Source organism: Pan troglodytes, chromosome 2 (genome assembly GCF_028858775.2).
Source record: "Pan troglodytes isolate AG18354 chromosome 2, NHGRI_mPanTro3-v2.0_pri, whole genome shotgun sequence".
Taxonomy (NCBI): Eukaryota; Metazoa; Chordata; class Mammalia; order Primates; family Hominidae; genus Pan; species Pan troglodytes.
The window spans coordinates 101,349,837-101,373,172 of record NC_086015.1 but is presented as its reverse complement, the minus strand read 5'-3'; the positions used below and the strand labels follow the sequence as shown (position 1 = coordinate 101,373,172).

The 23,336-nt window shown below is 34.6% G+C and overlaps 1 protein-coding gene across 1 annotated transcript; it reads right to left on the bottom strand.

Annotated features, from left to right (window-relative positions):
• Nucleotides 1–13,782: 13,782 nt before the first annotated feature.
• Nucleotides 13,783–14,706, bottom strand: LOC738237 (olfactory receptor 5AC1). The gene has a single exon (XM_001138982.1). It carries the CDS (start codon nucleotides 14,704–14,706, stop codon nucleotides 13,783–13,785), a length of 924 nt encoding a protein of 307 aa, XP_001138982.1.
• Nucleotides 14,707–23,336: the final 8,630 nt, after the last annotated feature.

Sequence of the window (23,336 nt, the reverse complement as noted above, 5' to 3'; positions counted from 1 at the left end):
CAAAATCAGAAGACACTTTAAAATTTTCTCCAAGAAAGATCCCCAAAATTTGAAACTTTCATTTCACTATAGAAGAAATATGTGGTAAACCAAAACCAAAATAAAACAAAAACAGACAAAATTTAGTTAACTATCCAAACCACTCATACATGTCTATCTATAAATGTAATTGATGATCCTGAACAATTTTACATTTTAAATTGCCAGAAAGCAACTGAGAACACCCATGGTAAGTGTTAAAAGAAAAAAATAAAATATAAAATAAAAAACCCAATACATTTTTTTCTGCTTAGGAATATTGTTCCTCCTAAAAACATCCGTGGAGCAGGGATAATTGTAACACAGGACACAAACTAAAATTGAACAGCTTAAACAAGCAGATATTTTAAAATAAAACCTCAGATCAAAACTTCTAAAACTAAGAACAGATATAAGCTAAAAGATTAAAATATAGATGTGAAAAAGTTCAGGAAATAAATAAAGAAGGCAAAACTATTCTAAGAAATAAAGACAATTATTAGGTGCCAAGGGAAACTAGATTTGACTGAAACATATTAAAAGAAATTGAATGAATATCTTTCCAAAGACAGTTCCTATAAACCACATCTCCTGGTGTTTATGTTTTGAGAACCCCAATGGGGTTCTCAATGACTCTCTTTAAACAATATATTGCTATAGTTATTAATAATATAGTATTAATATTTTATAGATTGTAACACAATTATAACTGTGTTACAATTATGTCCTGCTCCATGGGTGTTTTATGTGACAGAAGCTATGTTGTGCCAGTCCAAGCTTAAGAAGTTGCTTCCACTAGCCTTTTGTGGAGCTCTGAGCCTTCATCTAAAGTTAGGTTATCCTGCCAGATAAATCACATGGAGAGAGAGAGGTTCTGAAACTATACATAGAGAAAGGGGGGCTCAAAAATCTTAGCCTCTCAGCTGAGCCCAGTCTTCTAGCCATCTTCAACAATGTACCAGATTTGTGAATGAGTCATCTCGGAAAATCCAGACCAATTGTGACCTCAGATGACTGCAGACCAACTGGCGACCACCCTGCTGACCCTGGTCAACCATAGAATTGTGAGAGATATTAATTAGATTGCTGAAGAACCACTAAATTTTGGTCATTTTAATGCATAAATAAATAACAGAAACATTAAGAAAGTTCAGCAAATTTCAGGATACAAGATTAATGTGCATAAATCAGTAGCTCTGCTATACACCAACAGCAACCAAGCTGAGAATCAAATCAAGAACTTGGCATAGAAGGGACATACCTTAACATAATAAAAGCCATCTATGACAAACCCACAGCTAACATTATAATGAATGGGGAAAAGTTGAAAACATTCCCCCTGAGAACTGGAACAAGACAAGGATGCCCACTTTCACCACTTCTATTCAATGTAGTACTGGAAGTCCTTGCCAGAGCAATCACACAAGAGAAAGAAATAAAGGGCATCCAAATTAGTAAACAGGAAGTCAAACCATTGCTGTTTGCTGATGATACAATCATACACCAAGAAAACCTTAAAGACTCATCCAAAAAGCTCCTAGAACTGGTAAATGCATTAAGCAAAGTTTCAGGATACAAAATTAATGTACACAAATCAGTAGCTCTGCTATACACCAACAGTGACCAAGCTGAGAATCAAATCAAGAACTCAACCCCTTTCACAATAGCTGCAAAAAAATAAAATTAAATACTTAGGAATATACCTAACCAAGTATGTAAAAGACCTCTAAAAGGAAAACTTCAAAACACTGCTGAAAGAAATCATAGACACCACAAACAAATGAACACATATCCCATGCTCATGGATGTGTAGAATCAATATCGTGAAAATACCACACTGCTAAAAGCAATCTACAAATTCAATGCAATTCCCATCAAAATGCCACCATCATTCTCCACAAAACCAGAGAAAACAACCCTAAAATGTATATGGAGCCAAGAAGGAGCTTGCATAGCCAAAGCAAAAGGAACAAACCTAGAAGCATCACATGACCCAACTTCAAACTATACTTTAAGGCTATAGCCACCAAAACAGTACAGTACTGGTATAAAAATAAGCACATAGACCAGTGGAATGAAATGGAGAACCCAGAAATAAAGCCAAATACTTACAGTCCATTGATCTTCAACAAAGCAAGGAAAACATAAAGTGGGGAAAGGACACCCTATTCAACAAATGGTGCTGGGATAATTGGCTAGCCACATGTAGAAGATTGAAACTGGATCCTCACCTCTTGCCTTATACAAAAATCAAGTCAAGATAGATCAAAGACTTAAATCTAAGACCTGAAACTATAAAAATTCTAGAAGACAACATCAGAAAAATCCTTCTAGACGTTGGCATAGGCAAAGACTTCATGACCAATCACCCAAAAGCAAATGCAACAAAAACAAAGATAAACAGATGGGACGTAATTAAACTAAAAAGCTTCTGCACAGCAAAAGAAAAAATCAGCAGCCTAAACAGACAACCCACAGAGTGGGAGAAATTTTTCACAAATTTGCATCCAACAAAAGACTAATACCCCAAATCTACAAAGAACCCCAAACAAATAAGCAAGAGAAAAAAAAAATAATCCCATCAAGAATTGGGCTAATGATATGAATAGATCACTCTCAAAAGAAGACATACAAATGACTAACAAACGTAAGAAAAAATGTTCAACATCACTAATTATCAGGGAAATGCAAATTAAAACCACATTGTGATACCACCTTACTCCCGCAAGAATGGCCATAATTTAAAAATAAAAAAAATAGATGTTGGCATGGATGTGGTGAAAAGGGAACACTTATGCACTGCTGGTGGGATTGTAAACTGGTACAATCACTATGGAAAACAGTATGGAGATTCCTTAAAGAACTAAAAGTCAATCTACCATTTGATCCAGCAACCTCACTGCTGCATATCTACCCAGAGGAAAAGAAGTCAATATATAAAAAAGACACTTGCACACACGTTTATAGCAGCACAATTAGCAATTGTAAAAATATGAAACCAGCCCAAATGCCCATCAATCAAGGAATAAAGAAAATGTATACTATTGAATACTACTCAACCACAAAAAGGGGAAAAAATGATGGCATTTTCAGCAACCTGAATTGGAAGTTGGAAACCATTATTCTAAGTGAAGTAACTCAGGAATGGAAAGCAAAACATCATATGTTCTTCTTTATAAGTGAGAACTAAGCTATGAGGATGCACAGGTGTAAAAATGATACAGTGGACTTAAGGGACTCAGGTGAAATGGTGAGAGAGGAGTGAAGGATGAAAGACAACACACTGGTTACAGTGTATGCTGCTCCGGTGATGGGTGCATCAAAATCTCAGAAATCACCACTAAAGAACTTACCAATGTAACCAAATACCACCTGTTTCCCCAAAACCTATTGTAATAAAAATAGAAATACCTACAAATTAGCTCAAATGTTAATTTTTGTATATATAATGAGGTAAAGTTATGATATTAACTGATGAGTCAACAGGAAGATTCACGTTATCATGTCATTCAGTATGCCAGTTCCTGAAGTGACAATGCTGTCTAGGCAAGTAAGAATTGTCAGAACACAAATATTCCTAAGTGAACTAACCACTTGCAGAATTACTTTCCCCTTAACCATGTCTCCGTGCTTCACTCTAGTGTCTATCTTCAGCCACTGTTCCAATATCTCACCCACTAATTTTCTGATACAGTAAACATGCTTGAACTTTAGTGTGAAATGATCTTGAGAAAGATGTGATAGATTTCATGAAGTGGATGAAAATTGTGTTGGATTGCCACTTGAATGAAATATAAAGCCCCATGGAGAAATAGGGCCTGGCAGACTTAAAACAATTAAAATGTGAAAAAATGTAGTCATCTTCTGGAACCTAAATGCAACAACAACAAAAAAGAAAAGTCATACAAACAGCTACGTGAGAAAAACAAAACTGAAAACAAACAAAAAGTTATCAGAGAAAAACTGATTGATATCACTTATAGGTGAATAAAATCCAACATATATGTAATTAGAGTTTCTGAAAAAGCATTCAATGAAATAGAATTATTACTAAAATTATAATATGAGATTTTCTAGAAATAAAAAAATATGAATCTACATATCAGTAAGTTTCTTATGCACCTATGCACCTGTGAAAATTAAGGGAAACAAGTAATTTGAAACATAGCATTTAAAAACTAAGTCATAAAATAAAACAAATACCCTCTGGGCTTTCAGGTAAAGAAGACAAAATCAGGTTGGCATAGGACCTTTTCAATGGCAACATATAAATCCAAACATATTCAATAGACCAGTATTTCCAGAAATTCAGGGAAATACGTTTTCAATAATTTGTAATTATATCCTTATTGTTCTATTGATTTCCAATCTTACCTTATTTTCAATTTATTTTTCATGCTATCATCAGATATATATATATCATCAGATATATATGTATCATCAGATATATATGTATCATCAGATATATATGTATCAGATATATATATCAGATATGTATATATATCATCAGATATATATATCATCAGATATATATATATCATCAGATATATATATATCATCAGATATATATATCATCAGATATATATATATCATCAGATATATATATATCATCAGATATATATATATATCATCAGATATATATATATCATCAGATATATATATATATCATCAGATATATATATATCATCAGATATATATATATCATCAGATATATATATATATCATCAGATATATATATATATCATCAGATATATATATATATATATCATCAGATATATATATATGCAAGTGATATCCCAGAAAGAGAGTAATGGCCAAAATATTGTTGAATATTGAATATATATTGAATGTTGTATATTGAATACGTATTGGTTTTTGTTGGTTGGTTTGGTTTTGAGATGAAGTCTCACTCTGTCACCCTGGTTGGAGTACAATGGTGCGATATTGGCTCACTGCAACTTCTGCCTCCCAAGTTCAAGGGATTCTCCTGCCTCAGACTCCCAAGTAGCTGGGATTGCAGGTGCCTGCCACTACCCCGGCTAAGAATATATATTGAATTATGGAACAAAATGTTCCAGATTTTATAATAGCTATTAATCAGTAATTCATAACCTTTCATTGGTACCACATTTACCTATAATAAAGTCCAACTCATTATCATGGCATAAATGGTTTCCCATTGTCTAATCCTTCTTACATCTCCAGTCTTATCTCTGATACTCCCGTTTCCTTCTCACCCTATGTTCTGACTATATTTAAACACTTGAAGATTCAAACTTAGAGCACTATTTTTACATATTGTGCTCCTCATTCTGAAATGAGTACCTGGTGGACACCTTATAACTCTTATGCTTCCAGTTCTGCCTCAGTGCCACCGATTCTAGCAAGTTATTTTTTATTCTCCCCCATTAATTCCATGTAAGAGTTGAGCAATACTCTTTCCTGAACCACTTCTATGCCTGTACTTAGTTCTTTTCCAGCATTTTTAATCTCTATTACAGTCACAGGAAATAGATTTTTTCCTCTATTACAGTCACAGGAAATCTACAGGAAATAGATTTTTATAAATCTATTTCCTCCCCTAGGCTGAACTCCTTGAAAATAAAAATTGTGGTTAAATGTATCATAACTTTTCTTCAGTAATTGCATGGATGATTAACTAAATTAACAAATTAACATAAATAACAAAATTAAGCTCAAAGAGGCAACTGATCACTTTTGGGATGGTCTTAAAAGAGATAGAATTCATGCTGTATTGTAATTGTAATGGACACAATTCAGAAAATTATAAAGATGAAGCATTTTCCTTGATGAAGAAAGGAAGAATAGGAGCCAAGTTATAGAAACTAGTAAATTACATGTATAATGCAGGGATGAAGAATTTGCTTGGTTCCTTTATGAATCCTTATGCTACACTCAGAAATGCAGACTCTTTGTATAGCCAAAAAGAAGTATTAGAAGATTTTAGTCAGAGATAAGTGACAACAAACGATGTCTTACACTTCCATTTCCCTCAGTGAAAAAGTAATGCCTATGAGACTTGCACTTCTACTGTAAACAATAGAAGATTGGACAAAATAGAGAAAACAACTATTGTTTTCAGATAGTGTACAATAGGCAGAAGAGAACTGCTGTGAACCCTGAGAATATATGAGGTGAACCCTATAATTGCCTCAGATTTCTGCCTGGAGACAATCTCCAGGCTGTGTCTTAAGTAATAGGAGCACAAACAGAACTGACGATCTTGCTGACAGGAGGAGACAATATCTTCAGTTAAGAGAAGTTGTTGTAGCTAGAACTTACAAAAGTACTAAAAAAGAGAAAGCTATGCAAACAAAGCACTACGTAAGTCTGCATAAAGGTACACATAAGGTTTTGTCTAAACATCTATCTTCATATGAATAAAACTTCAGTGGAAAAGCAAACAACTGGGGGCAAAAACAGTAACCCAGTATCTATAAGTTAAAAAATTCAAGTAGATAACACAGGTATGAATTTTTCATGTTGCCAATAATCAGAGTTTAGAGAAACCCTTGAATACATGGGGCATTCATTAGACACCCCAGAAGGACTAAGCCTAAGTAACGGAGCTAAATTAGCTCTAAAGATAATACAAAACTCACCAAATAAAACCTGAAAAACAATCTTGAAAGGGGTAAGTTTACATGCAAAAATGTAACTGCCTGCCAGGATAATTTCCAAATGTATAATGTCAAAACTCCAATTAAAAATTTCTAGACAACTTAGAGGCAGAAAACCATGATACATAATCAGAAGAAAATGCAATCAATAGGAAGACCCTAAACTAGCAGAAATAATGAATTGACAGGCAAGCATATGAAAACAGCTATTATAAAACAACATAATAAAAATCAGCATAAGAAGAAGAGATATAAAAAACATAAAGAAGAATCAAATGGAATTTCTAGAGATGAAAAAGGCCACATTTTATATTAAAATTTTACTGGATAGGGTTAAGAAAAGGTTAGCCTCTACAGAAACAAAAAAGGATTAGTGAACTTGAAAAAATGGCAATATAAACAATCCAACATGAAGCATAAAGAGATTTGTAGATGTTTGAAAATAGATTAATAGAGTCTCATTGTTGGTCAATATCAAGTGATACAACATACATGAAATTCATATTCCAGAAGGAAAGTAATGGACAAAAATATTGCTGAAGAAATAATGGCCAAAAGTTTTGCAAATTTTAAAACTCAAATTAGGAGATCAAAGGTCAATGAACTCCAAACAACAGAAGCACAAATAAAACTACACCAAGGCACATCATAATTAAATTTCTGAAAGACAAAATATGAAAAACATCCAGAAAAAAACACATCTTAAACAGAAAAATAAAAATAATGGATTTCTTGTCAGAAATTTTCCAAACCAAAAACAACAGAATAACAAAATAAAATTGCTGAAAGCAAAAAGGAACTGTAGACCTAGAAGACTTTCTTCAGTGAAAATATCTTTCAAAAATAAAAGGGAAGATAATTGAAAGCAGATGGAAATTTGAGTTTACACAAAGAAATGAAGAAAAAAATGGGTAAATATGTGAATATTTTTCTCAGTTTTTAATGCCTTTCTAAATAAATGACTCCTTAAAGCACAAGTAGTAACAATTGTGAAAATCATAACATGTAGAAATTAAACGTGACAAAAATAATAAAAAGACAAAAAGGACAGAAGTATACTGTTATAAAGTCCTTACATTACACATAGGAAGAAATATTATTTGAAGGCAGACTGCAAAAAATTGACTGTATATTTTAAACAGAGAGCAACTATTAAAAAAGAGGTTTAACTAGTACGCTAAAAGTAGAGATAAAATTGAATGCTAAAAAATCAATAATGCAAAAGAATACAAGAAAAGAATAAGATGGAACAAAGACGAGTGAAACAAATTTTTAAAAAGAATTTCAAGAATTGCATGAGATAGGTATCAGTTTTCTCAGTCTGTCATTAAAAAATACCATAGACTGGGTGTGTTAAACAACAGAAATTAATTTTCTCAGCTTGAAGGCTGTAAGTTCTTAATTGGGATTCTGGTAAGGTCTCTCTTCCTGGCTTGCACACGGTGCCTTCTCACTGTGTCCTCACAGGGCAGAGAGAAAGAGAGCAAGCTTCAGTATCTTTTCTTATAAGGACACTAATCCTATCAGGAAAGCCCTACTCTCATGACCTCATCTAAACCTCATTGCCTCTCAAAGGCTCCACCTCCAAATACTGTCAAATTGGAGTTTAGGACTTCAACATACAAAATTGTTGGGGACATATAAATAATTTAATTTTTCTTTAGATTTCTTCTTTCCCCCATAGGTTATTTAGAAGTGTGTCCATTAATTTCTGAATAGATGGAGATTTTCCAAGTATCTGTTATTCATTTCTGATTTAATTCCATTGTTGTCAGAGAACACACTTTGTATTATTTCAATCCTTTAAAATCTACTGGGCTTATTTAATGGCCAATTTTGTAGTCTATATTGTGAATGTACCATGTGCACTTCAAAGAATTTGCATTATTATTGGGTGAATTGTTCAGTGTAAAGGTCTTACACATAGAAAACATTTTGAATTGAATGAAAATAAAAATATAATATATCAAATATACAGTACAGATAAAAATGGCACCTAAATGGACATGTATAGCTTTAAATGTTTATATGGAAAAAGAAAAAAGGTCTAAAGTCATTTATCTACATTTACTCTTTAAGAAGTTAAAAAGTGAAAAAGCAAATTAAGCCCAAAATAAGGTGAAGGAGGAAACAGTAAATAAATAAGTCAATAAAATGGAATAAAAACAATTGAAAAAAATTAATAAACTAAAAACTATTTCCTTGAAAAGGTCAAAAATAATGATGAGCCTCTTACTAGAATAATTATTTTTAAAAAGAGGAAAAATAAACTACCAATGCCAGGAATGAAAGAGGAACATCATTAAGGATACTACAACATTTTAAAAAGGGAATATTATTATACTAAAATATTACAATAATTTAATCATCTAGCTGAAATATTTAAATTCTCATAATGAAAAAATAGCTACGGGCAAATTTCAACAAATACTTAAGGAAAAAATAGTCATCCTACACAAACATTTTAAGAAAATGGAGTAGGGAACACTTTTATTCAAAGGCCAGAAACATCTCATATCAAAACCAGATAAAGACAAAGAAATTCTGATATACCTCATGATCTCAAATTTAGATATCCCTAATAAAAACATTAATAAATAATATACAACCACATATAAAAATAATAATACGTTATGACCAAGTCAGGTTTATCTCAGGAAAGCAATGTTTTATTAATATTTAAAATAAATCAAAATATTTCTTAATTTCAACAGAAAACGAGGAGAAAATCAAATTTTAATCCACCAGATAAGACTGGGAAGGCTCTTATACACTACCCTTATTCTGCCCATTGTGTATATTTACTTCTACGTTCTTCAACCAAGATCTTATCCTTTATTTTTGGAGTAAGTAGCTACAGATTTTCAAAATGCATCTTGTCCTTGAATTCTGGATCTTCTGTTGATGAACCAGGTGGCATGCTTTGCTTTAGCAGGGGAATAATTATAAGGTTCAGATTATTCAGTACTAACAGCTAGTATCTCCTTGGGGTGTCCTATATTCAGTCCCAGTGGCAGGGCTGAAAACTGGTCATGAATATGAAGCACTCCCCTAGAGCCATCATCAGTGGATATTCCTATATATACTTTTCATTTAAACAACGACTTTTGCTGACTTGCCTCAGGTTTTTTAAAACATGTATTTGACACTGCTCATAACACGATAGTTATCTCAGGTTTATTCTATATGACGCTATTATAGTGGGTACATGTTATTATACATTTGTCCAAACGCATAGAATGCACAAAACCAAGAGTGAGCCCTAATGTAAACTATGGACTTTGGGTGCCTATGGTATGTCAACATAGGCACATCAGCGGAAATGAATGTGCTACTCTGTTGGGGGTGTTGATAATGCAGGAGGCTGTGCATGTGTCCGGGAAGGAGGTATACAGGAAATCTCTGTAACTTCTTCTCAATTTTGCTATAAACCCAAAACTGCTCTTTTAAAAAGTGAAAAAAACAAACAATAAATAATAAAATAAAATAATATTATTTGCTGTGTTTCCATGGAGGGTGCTATTTCCGTCAAGGCCTAATAACAGGCCTACACTTGTCTTTCAAAAAGGCCTTCCATTGCTGCACATCAAGTAATTAAAAATTCCAAATTCCTGATGGTGTCATTGTTTGGTAATGTTGATGTTTGCCAGGGACTCTAGCTGTATAGACACCTTTAAATTCATTTGGACTTTAGGATGATGGATGATGTGGTTCTAGAAAGACTGTTTGGAATATAGATTGTAAGTCTCAAAGTTCATGGTTTTTCCTGACTTCATTGAAACTCAGATTTCTTTTGAGTAACTCAATATGCGGCTTCATAAAAGGTTCAAGTGCAATAAATGCACTCACCAACATGCAGATAGTCCTCTTCTTATCCATCAGGGCTGCAAAGCCAGCAATTTATTCCGTTGTGTTTAGAATGTCTATTGTGATTCCAGTCAAAATTATTCCCTAAAGTTTTACAGATTGTTCAAGGCCGTATAGTTTAATGAGGTTGATTAGCCACTTTGGGTTAGTCGTATGTGTCACCACAGTTCTTAAGTCTTTAATTTCTTAGTTCCTCTGAGAGATAAATTATCATAATATTATCAGTGTAATAAACTAATTTTCTCTTATAGGAATCAAGTCTAGATCTTACCTAATCAAGGTACAAGTCTATACTGGAAAAATTAATTATCTTAAATATGTATTGCAGGCTTTACCAAAAGAAGCAAATTGTTGTACTTTCTTCTGAAATTGGAATGAAAATAAAAATCCTTGGCCAGCTCTACAGCAGCCAGTCACCTTTAGTTTGCTATACTTCTTGAATGACTTTTACCATTCATGGCACAGAGATCATCAGAAGAAGGATCTTACTTAGTCCTCAGTAGTCTATGGTTAGTCTTCATGAACTGTCTTTTTCCTTAGAGACCAGACAGGACTTTTATATAATTAGTTGATGGGGATTAATATTCCTGTTTCTACTATCTTTTTAATCAAAGCAGAAATTTGTCATTGTCCTCCTGAGATCTGCTTTTGCTTAATTCTCACTGCAGAGGAAAATTTGCACAATTCTAAAGGTTCTCATTTGTATGTCAAATTAGAAATGGGTACAGACATGCTCAATTAATACCTGATTAGAAATCAGCAGGCAATGGTGTATCTCTCTATTCACATAACATCAAATCCAATAAGACACTTGTGTAGAGGTGACATTTCTACAGGGCATTCTTACTTTCATATTTTCCAATTTGTAATTTAATGTAACTCTGGTACCTACTATGACAGCATCACATTATCCTCAAAGTTTTACCTTGGTCCTTAATTTTGCACTCTCTGCCTCTTGCTGGTATCTCTATATATTGTGTTCCAGCTTCTGATAATCCCTGGAAATTCTGTTCACCACCCCAAAGCTATTCAAGTTAGACCAAGTGTACATCTTTAGATTTCTCTGCTGAAATTTTGCAAGTAGATTTTAACTTTTTAAAAATCTATTGCCTTAACAGAGGTATCCTCTGCACCTTGCTTACCCACTTTATTTTCCCAATACTCTTTGACATATCCCAAACAGGAGTAAACAGAACAAACTTGACGAGTTTGTTCAGTGAGGCAAGTGTGGTTGTCCAAAGTACCAAGAGTTTTCCACCTCCTAGCCAGTAAAAATTCAACACCATATTTTATACAGCACCTTCATCAGTTTATTTCCTTTTCATACTACTTTCATTAGCCACCAAAATAATTCCATGTAGCTAGACCATTTTTAATCATTTCTTTCCCTCTAAATATTACATACCTTTCTTCTATCATCAAGATCCAAGAGTAGCAGCTTGCTAACATGTTTGTCATGGCCGTCTGTATAGTATTATATTCTAATAAAAGGAAGATTTTATAAGGGTACCAAGCATCACGAACTGTCCTTATCACTGCATTTATCATAGTTTGTGTTAAAGGCATTTTCCATTAAGAGTAATTAATTATATGTTTTATCTATAATCAACCTAAAGTGTCTGCATTAGAATATTTCTACTATCTCTGCACGGATCCTTCATCTACCATTAAGAGAAAGGATTGGGCAGGCAAGCTTGTTGGATTTTTACTTTAACTATTGTGTATCGTAATTGGGAATGAGAAATGTATACTAAAGTTTATATAGGCTGGCCATATAATTCCATTCAAACTGAATGGATTCCTTACCTTTAAAATATTACTTCCTTGAACACACAGTCTGAGCATCCAGACTAACAAAACCTCATTAGGTTTCCAGTGTTTATCTGTTGGCAAAACGCTTCAATTATTTAACAGTACCTCCTAGTTTCTATGGTCATCTGGCCTTGTCCTCACACCTCTTGAAAAGTCAGTGGTCACACTGACTTCTAGTTGACCAGTAAATATAATCTCTGCCAGATTTCCAGCAAAACATGTTACAGCTCATCTTCTATTTTCATATTTTCCTCACCTTTTATAAGTCAAGTCTATTTTTTTGTGTTCTCCTGATAGAATTTCCATTGTGCTAATATCACTGATAACAATCAAGAAATATAGCTATTTTCCGTTTGCCTTTTTTATTAATTCATTTTGGTTAATTGTAGAGCTTTGAAGCTAAATCATCTAAATTCCATTGATGAGATTTGTCCCCCAAAATTTGCCTCAAAAAATTTTCACTACCACAAACCAAGAATAAGTTAGCAGCCATCCCAGCACTAAAGTCTCAAAAGATTTTCCCTACCCATCCTTCTGTATGAGCGTCATTTAATCATTGGACCACTGTAGTAAGTTTCAAGTGTACAATGACAATCAAACTTACCCAGTGTTTATTTAGCCATGTTTATTACCCAAGTTTATTTAGCTTTAAGCAAGAATATCAAATAATGCAAAGCAGCAGCATTACAGAGGTCCTGGATACCCAGATAACAACTGCCCAAGTTTCAATAACTGAATGCAAACTGAAATAAGTACAGCTCACATTAGCACAAGAAAAGTGCAGGATCTAGTGTCTCTTAGCTTAAGTAACTTGCTTGTCACCTAGCACCTGGAGGTATGTTTGCCTCACCTCCATTTTTCAGTACAGCTGCATTCCATAAAATATAGGTTACATAATAAACAATCTTAAAAACTGATACAATATACTTGGGAACATTTTAGATCAGCAATCAGTTCAGACCAATCTCAGCAATATAACCTGCCTGTCTAGATGTCCATTCCTCAGGGGCATCTCAAACTGGGGGAAACAACTACAATTCAGCTGCAATCTTTTCTTTTCAAGGTAATATGGTATAATAGCTTGGATTTTGTTAAAAATAATCCTGATAAAATTATGTCTTTCTTGTGCAATTATAAATATTTCTCAGTATTTCTCAATAAAATTGCCAATTACTACCTGTAACTTTGAAGTCCCTAGCAAATAGCTATTTTGAAAAAGCTAAATGCTCAGATTAAAATGAAGCACAATGTTTCTAAATAAGCTAATTTTGGGTAACGTTACCAAACCTTCACTGGATCCATATCCAAGTAAACATAATATGAAGATGAGATCCTTTACACAGAGCTCAGGGACCACCCTGACCACTAGTCCTAATCTACAGGACTTGGGGTTTTCTCAGCAGAATATAAAGAAGAAATTGTTTGAATGTTGTCTGACAACTATTTATTTCTTCATGATTCTTCTCAGGGCATCTATAACCTCTTTGTTCCTTAGGCTGTAAATAAAAGGATTTAGTAAAGGAATTATTATTGTGTAAAATAAAGAATACATTTTGGCCTGATCTGCAGCTGATCCAGACCTAGAACTCACATACATGAAGAAGAGGATGCCGTAGAACAAAGAGACAGAGAGCAGATGGGCACTGCAAGTGGAGGAGGCTTTGCTTCTACCCTTCTCAGACTTCTTTTTCAGGATGGCAGAGAGAATATAGGAGTAAGAGATGATAAGAGTCATAAAAGTGAAGACTTGTATAAATGCTGAAAAGATGAAAATCAGAAGTATATTAACTGTAGGATTGGTGCAAGAAATTTTGAACAGCTGTAAAATTTCACAGTAGAAATAATGTATAATATTGGACCTGCAGAAAGTTAATCTAAATAACAAACCCACATGAATCGCTGAATGCAGAAAACCAATAAAATATGAAATACCTATAAACTGAGTACAGAGGCTATTGGACATCACCACTGGATAAAGCAAGGGATTGCATATGGCTACATAGCGGTCATAGGCCATCACTACCAGCAGGAAGCATTCTGTGGTTGCATTGGAACCAAAAAAGTAAAACTGGGTGGCACGCTTAGCCAGGGATAGCATATGATTCTTTGATAAAAAATTGATAAGCATCTTAGAAGTCACAGAGGATGAAGTGCATGCATCTGCAAAGGCTAAACTGCCAAGAAATAAGTACATGGGGGTGTGAAGGTGGGGGTCCTTCCAGATGAGCGCCATCAGGCCAAGGTTGCCCACCAGGGTGATGAGGTAGATGACCAAGAACACCAGGAACAGGGGTGCCTGCAGCCCTGGACGATCTGTAAGTCCTGTGAGGACAAAGTGAGTCACCAGAGTCTTATTTTCTTCTGCCATGTGTGACCTGGCCAATCACTAAAATGAAAGAAGAGAGAATATAGTCACAAAAGAGTCACAGCAATGATGACATTTTAGGTGTGACTGATTCCCAAGAGATGCTTCTTGTTTTATTAGTTTTAAATTTTTACCCTTATTTGTCCACTTTTATTTTGTTTTGTTTCGTTATTTTGAGACAGTCTTCCTCTCTCACCCAGGCTGGAATGCAATGCTGCAATCATGGCTGGCTGCAGCCTCGACCTCCTGGGCTCGAATATCCTCTTGCTTCAGCTTCCCAAAGTTCTAGGATTACAGGCATAAGTCACCACACCTGGCTTACTTCTCTATAATAATATACATTCAAAATTATCCATTATAAAAAGTCTTAAAATCATAATCTATCCAAAGTGACATGTAAACTTAGTGCAAATCCTTTTCAATCTAACAGGGTTTTTTCTACAACTGCATATACTTATCTTAAAGTTCATATGAAAGAAAAAAGTTGCCATTTTCCCCAAGAAAATACTAAATAGTAAGAATAGTTGAGTACCTTAACTGCTATTGAGCTATGATATAAAGCCATAATAATCAAAATATTAAGATATTGGGATAAGAATAGACAAGAGGATCAGCACAATAGGATAGAGAGGTCAGAAATATATTTCAATACATAAAGGAATTTGGCATCAAACAAATATATTTCAATACAGAAGGAAAAGAATGACTGATTTAATGAATTATACTGGCACGGTTGGCTATTTCTCTGGAAGTAGATAAGGTTAGGCTCTACCTCACACCACAAATATTTTCTAAGAAATTTAATGTAACTTAGAGATTTGAGAAATTCTTATTCAAAGAAAGAAAGCCAGAACAAATACATAGCTCCTATATAATTTTAATGCATAGCAGAAGAGTATCTATCAGAATTAAAAGGTATATAATAAATTAGAAAACATATTTTATCATGGATATGAAAGCTACAGATGTATGTCTATAATAAAAACTTAAGATAGATAAGCAAATGGCAAAGTATCTAAAAGTAGAATGAGTAAATGATATAAATAAGCAAGTTTACAAATTTAACAAAAGAAAATGACCAATAAATGAAATGAAAAGATACACAAATTTCTGTCATAGACACACACACACACACACACACACACACACCCCTTTATTTTCATATATCAGATTAGCAGAAATTAAAATGAATAAAATACTCACTACTAACAGAGGTGAGAAAAGTAATATTTTCATATATTACTGATGGAAATATTTATTGCAACAGTCTTTTTGAAAAGCAATTTTATATAATCTCATTAATTTTATAAAACATATATACACCCTTTGATTTACCATTTTTAATATATACCGCCTAGAAATAAAAGTACCACTACTCAAATATTAACATACAAAAAATATCCAATGCATTATGGTTCACAGTGGCAAAGACCAGACACATCCACAGTGAAATGGTTGGATAAATCACAGTACATTCATACTGTGGAATAAAATTCAGGCACAAAAAAAAAGAACTGTCTATACCAATTGAATTGAGAATTACCACAATCTGTAGATATGAGAAGAGTAAGATATATATGAGTGTAAACAATATAATTTCATTATTGTAAAACAAGAATTGCACTTTTAAATCTCTCCTTGCATGGAGAAAAATATGGGTAATGGATACTAAATTTGTAGCACTGGTTTATGTAGTATGGGAGTAGATGCTGGATTAGGGGAAGTGGAGGAGAGAGCAAGAGGGATAAATCAAAATAAGAGTTCCACAAGAAAAACAGCATGTATGTTATTATCTCTTTAACATAAAATTATATAAACATATGTATGTACATGTGTCTACATATGTATATGAAGGGATGTATGAAAGAACAGTCTCTAACATGTCATAGTGGAAAAAAGAATCAAGGACAATAAAACCTTGTTGCCTTTTAAAGGAGATGTTTTGTCACTGAAAATTTCAATGTAAAATTAGGGGTCTATAATCTCTAAGTTTTTGTACCTACATATTGCTTAAATGCAGAAATAACATTCAGGCAAATTCGCATGGTATTTTGAATATTATCAACGGAAAAAACTTTTGAGCATTGAGAGTAGATAGAATTTTTTAATACTCCAAAGTTATCTGCAATTATATAAGATAGAGATTCAAATAGAGTAACAGCATTTTTAGAAATTTTAGAATTTTTGTAATTTCTGTAATGTTCTTATTAAATTTATTCTTTTATACTTTATTTTTTATCACTGCTATGAATATAACATTTAGTGTTTTCATGAAGTAAAGAGATTTTTGTGAATGTGTGTGATTTATATATAGTCTCTAAAAGAACTTCAAAACGAGGTTTTCTCATGAATATAGACCCTTCTAGATTACCTTGGGAAGAAATATGAATAAATTGTTCTGGCATTTTCATGTATAAAAATTTTTTTCATAATTCTATAGTCATGCTTCATAATACTTAGGGAACATAAATTTTTTTACTATGAGGAATATTTGAAAAACTGGGTTTGTATAATTTAAAAATATAAATAAAGGCTAATTTCCTAAGAATCAAATATTAGCATAAATAACAGTTGTAAGATGTGATATTATCTTTACTGAAAATAAATGAAGAATGAATTCATTTTAGGATTTTTATTTTTAAATATACACTCACAGAGAGCCCTAGCATATACAACAGAGCCAAAACCATACACTAATAATTAAGAACTATAAAAGATCTTTGCCCAGAACAAACTGGCCCAATTTTCCTTATAACCTCAAGTAACTGAATTATTGATATTTCTAGTTTTAGTTCCTTCAATGTATAATTTAGCCAAGAATGAGTAAGTTTGTGAATTTTTCTTAAGTTATGTAAGACATAAGGAGACAAAAGGAGTCTATTGAAGTTAACTCTAGTGACTTCAGCCCATATTCCCACAATTTCCATGGAATTAAAGAATTTTTATTATACTCAGTCAAATAAACCTTAAGCCAGAATTTCCTATTCTGAAAAATTACAAATAAGTTATACTTCAGTTGCATAGCTTACATCTTGATTGAGAAAACTTTTCATGTTATAAAATAAGCTCTGTTGGATTTTTCTTATTATTACTTAAATTTTTCAATTTTCAATTTTTTTGCTAATCAAAGTTTGTTTAAAAACTTCTCAACAATTGTGTTACCTCCACTGTAAAAATTCTAACTGAAATATACATGTTCAAAAGGGTATTTACTTCTGTCTGTTCATATTTTGGTTGTCAATTATTTTAAAAAATCCTGTCTAGGATTTTAATTTCTTACTTAGACATTTTGTTATGTTACAGACAAATTGCAAAGCTAAAATAATAAAAATTACGAAAATCTCTGCACTCTCACCCAGGTCCTATGAAACATTGGGAAATAAAATATGCTCTTTGTCTGGAAGAAACATAAAATGTACAGAGATGAAGTAGTATTAGTAGTGTACCAATTTTCCTTGAAAATTCCGAACTGGAAGGAGATGGCATTTCTATCTTCTATTTTCAAATCCATTCTTTAAAAAAAAGGTAAATTCCCTCAATGTTTCCAAAGGATTCCCAGTAGGATGAGTCAAAGTTGTTCTACAGGGCATTGTGAGCTAATCATCAAGTCAGTCATAAACAACTAGTTATAACAATCAAAACTACACATTGTGTCCCTGGGGTTCGCTGTTGGGGCATGTTTATAAAATATCATTGAATAGAATTTATAATAAGCTTGTTTCCCTTCCCCCTATTTCTCTTAATGGTGCCACAACCCAACTACCTAATTAACTTGATTTCCACCTGGAAATCCCAAAGTTACCTTAGAGTTAATATGTCCAAAGCTGAGACTAAGATCTTCCCCTATTTTACCCCCAAACCCTGTAATCTTTCAGTGTTTCCTGTCCCGAGGATAGGGTCACCCAACAAACATTTATGCAAGCCATAAACCAGGGACATATCTTTGACACTAACCTTACCCTCAACTCCATAGTTTCAACCATTGTCAAGTCTTCCAGATTCTATCTTTTAAAGATTTCTTAAATCCAACTATTTATTTTCATTTCCCCCTTTATCCTCAAAGTCCAAGATACATTCCTCTATTGCTTCGATGTATTAAATAACCTTCTAACTACACTATCTGCATCTTCTAACACCATCATCCCATCCGTTTTCCACACTGACACCAGAATGTCTTTTCACCACCAACACACGAACACATTCTTCCCACTTACAACATATAAATAACTTCTCACTGCACATAGGATAACAACTAAAATTCTTAAGCCTAAATATCCATGCCCCTATACTGAAAAAGAAATCCAATAGTTATACAGAGTTGAGGGGTTTTGGACGTTGTACATGTGCACTAATTACTGTAACAGTAACTGCATATACAGAAAATCCCCACTCTCTTAGTGAATTGACATAATAATTTAGTTTTCCTTCATGCAAAGTATCAAGCACATGATCCTAATTGAAAGACTATTCTACTCCATTTGGTGATTCAGAGTTTTAGACTCCTTCATCTTGTCACTCAAGCATTTTCCACACAGGTCTTCCTGAAATGTTTGTGTTCTCATCTGGGTTAAGCTGGAGAAAGAATGTTCACAGAGGGTTCAAGATATGAGGTGCTTATTCACCAGAAATGTAAGTGATGTATGCCACTACCAATTCTAAACTTAATCATATGACCACAGTTAACTGAACAAGGAGACTGTGTGTGTAGAAAGAAAAAAAGTGGACTTGGTGATTAGCTAAGTTTCTTCTACTCTGATCATCATGGGCCTGTTTCAGCCCCTCTCCACGCATAAGACACTCTCAGCCTCTCCCCAAGGGAGTCAAACCCAATTCCCATCTAGTCTCCATCTCAACAAAAGCTAGGATCTCCAGGTGATATCCTCTTCTCTCCATCAAATCCAGCTGTGACTGTTCTTTGTCTAGGTACCAATCACTTCTTTAAAATATATTATTTTTGTCACATGTAATAATTACATGCTCCCAATATACAGTTTTTCTTGGTTTTATCTGCAATTTCCTGGAGCACATGCAATTTACAAGGGCACTTATCCAGAGTACTCCCCAGGTCCAATTCACATGATATCAGCAACACAATGGGCTAGACTGCTGTTCTGCAAAATGTCCAGCAAACAAAGTTTCCTTTAGACACAGAGTAGAAGAGTTAGCATAACCCTGGGACAAGACTGACAATGTACACTCTTGACATCTCAGGTGAATGTAAAATGCTTCTGATCCTTATTCATGATCTGTATTGAAAATAATACATTTTCACATCAGTAACCACATATCTCACACCAAATACGGTATTAAAGTGTTCTATTAAGCATAACACATCTGGCAGAACAATAGCAATAGGCACTACAATATGGCTAAGTGTGTGGTTGTCTAGACTGGAATAAAAAAATAAATAGGATATTATGGGGATCAACATCATTGCCACCTTTAAGTCTCTGAGAGTAGCACTAACCTCTGATATTGCAACAAAAATGACAGATGTCTCTCTCAGATAAAAAAACTCTTCAAGTAACTGAAGCTGACAGACCTCATAGTTCTCATGGGAAGCCGATATGGTTTGGCTCTGTGTTGCCACACAATTTCATGTCAAATTGTAATCCCCATGTGTTGCAGGAGAGGCCTGGTGGGAGGTGATTGAATCGTGGGGGCTGACTTCCCCCTTGCTGCTGTCATGATAGTGAATGAGTTCACACGAGATCTGGTTGTTTAAAAGTGCGTAGCACTTCCCCCTTTGCTTTCTCTCTCTCCTGCTGCCAGTGAAGAAGGTGCTTGCTTCCCCTTCCATCATGATTGTAAGGTTCCTGAGGCCTCCCAGTCATGCTTTCTGTTAAGCCTGTAGAACTGTGAGGTGATTAAATGTCTTTTCTTCATAAATTACTCAGTCTCAGGTAGTTCTTTACGGTAGTGTGAGAACAAACTAATGTAGAAGCCTTTGATGGTCTATTTTTGGATAGAGCTGCTTGTTCTAAAAAAGACCACAGGAATTTGCAAATCCTTTAAATGCCAGGGAAACCTATGACCTGACTTTATCTGAGATGCTTTAACCACTTTCAAGAACTAGACTATTTGAAAAGTGTTAAGTCACAGAATCTGAAAGAAAAAAAGTATATTTACACAACAGCCCTCTTGAGTTGCAAAGGTTGCCTCTAACATTTTGCAAATGAAAACATCCATAAGTCTCCCTGTATAAAGGGGTACATTTCATTCTTTGTGGATTTTTATGGTTTGTTCATGGCTTCTAAGTCAAAGGTTTCCTGCTCTGCAGCACTGTAGTAACTTGAAAATCATCTCCAAAGATATTGCTCAAGGGTATGGAGGAAATGTTATATAGTGCTGAATTTTGTTTTGTAAATAGTGAAAGCACAAAACTAGTTTTTTTTCATTTAAAAATCCGTTTTAGAGCAGTGTGGAGTTGCATAAGAAGTAAATACCTGAGTTCAGTGAGAGCTACATAAGAGCAAATTAAATTACCTGTTGATTCAAGGAATTTCATATATCACCCAAATAGAAGGTCACATACAGCCTGAGTGCTCCCCTCAGTGATACTCTGGGGCTCCTGGTCCCATCACAACACATAGAGAGAGGAAACCTTCTAGGCCACCCTCTGCCTAGCCATAATGCAGGCCATGCCCCGGCGTTGTGCAGGAAAGACTGGTTCCTTTCTACACTCTAAAACAAGACTCTGGCTAGAAGACTTCCCTCCCTCAGGCTCTATTAAAACTATCTACAAACCTCTGAAACTCCAAATTGGAGCCTGTAACAACAAAATTGGGATACAGTTACCTGACTGCTTCCCTTTGCTGTCTATCCACTTACTCTTCTCCCCTCACCATTAAGTGAGAAAATACGGGCTCATTTTTTACTTCTCTTACTTTGTATTCTCCTTGTACGATGAAGAAACCAGGCTTAGCCTAGCAGACATAGCCATATTTACAGTATAGAACTCTAATCTCTAAGACTTCCAGTTCATTTCTTAATATACTAAAAAGCTGTGTAAAATAATGTAATATTCTTTCAAGACAAATTCCTGTTTTTGAAGTCAGAAGAGGAATTCCTTTTTTTCTCTTTGCATTACTTCTACAACAATTTAAAATATATTCCCAGACAGATAGAACCCTTATGCAAACTATGGAACCAGCTCTATACTCAGAGAGGCAACTGATAAAAGAAAATTAATACTTTTCATTCTCTTCCTCCCCATTACTTTCTCTCCTTAGTAAACATGAGTCCATTCAAAAGACTCTTACTGTTTTTTAGGGTAACAGTCTTTTGAATGGACTCAAGTTTGCTAAGTTTGCTTACCTTGCTTCTAGAAAGACCTGAGTTGAATTTTCTACTATGTTCTGTTGTAGTTTGGCTAAGTAAAATTGGTAACTGGATGAAAGTCTTTTCTCCTGCTAGGAAGCTCCCTCCATCCACAGTATAATGCATCCCTGTCCCAGGAATTCCAGCTACATGGTCAGCAGGGCCTCCCTTGTGTAGGTATGAGCATAGGGTGGACCCACTGGAGGCTGAGCAGTTATCTTTGTAATGGTGTCAGAAAATGTAGGCGGTCTCCTCAATCTTTTCTTCTCTTTCTCCTCTCTCATATGCTCATGTTCACTTTCAAGTTGTAGTTCCATCTCTGCCTCAGTTGCCTAGCTTGTGTGGAAATAGGTGGATGAGCTGATTCTTGCACAATTCATGTGATGTCCCTTCCCAATCTGCCAGGATCTCTCATGTTGGCCTTGGCTCCTGTGAGACAAGCTGCAGGTTCTCTTTCTGACTCAGCTAGGGACTCTGAATATGTCCTCCCACACCTAGTCTCTACAGCATGTCCCAGGCTATCACTTATGAACTGAGTTATCACTATTGGACTTGGGCTTTTCTCAGTGAAAACAACTCTCCAAAAGTCCAGAGTTTAAGAAGAGGGGTTAGTCGATTGTCCCTTATCCTACTACTTCCCATCCATTCTCTCATGAGTCATGACCTCAGCCTGGAGATGACCTGAGTCTGCGATTCTAATCAACGATTTTGTTAAGCAGTTCATGGAATAGATATAGCAAGAGCTGTCATGCTCTAAATGACAGAAAATTAACTTGACTAATTTTAATATTTTCATGTAAACCTCTGAGATGAATGTGAGAATATGGAGCAGGGGAAGGCCTGTGATCTTTTGGGAGTAAAGTGAAGGTCTCTGTCCTACTAATACTGTCTGACTCTTCTGGGCTTGGCATGGTGCCAGCTTTTACAGCCAAAGTCAGTGCCTATTGGAACTATTGATCTGGTCAACTAGTATGGGTAGGGTCCCAGCTTCCCTCCAAGGCTGTTCTGACTCTCTTGGGTCTCATTGTTGTGGTCACCCCTCAGGGTCTCTCTTATGTCCTCCACCTGCATGTCCCAACCCACCTGTTGCATGAGTGAGTCTCTTGGCTTCTTTCTGTCGCTGCAGGAATTTGCAGGTCCTGGCCATGCAAGATGGTGATGGGGACCAGCCCCTAAAGCTTAACCTTCAAGGGTCTGCTGCCTACATACTTTGCAAACCAAGTTTACTTCGAGGTAGCCAGGTAAGGAAGGAGCAGAGCCAGAAATGATTTCTAGTGCCATAAATTGGAATCTGGACAAAACACACTCTTTTC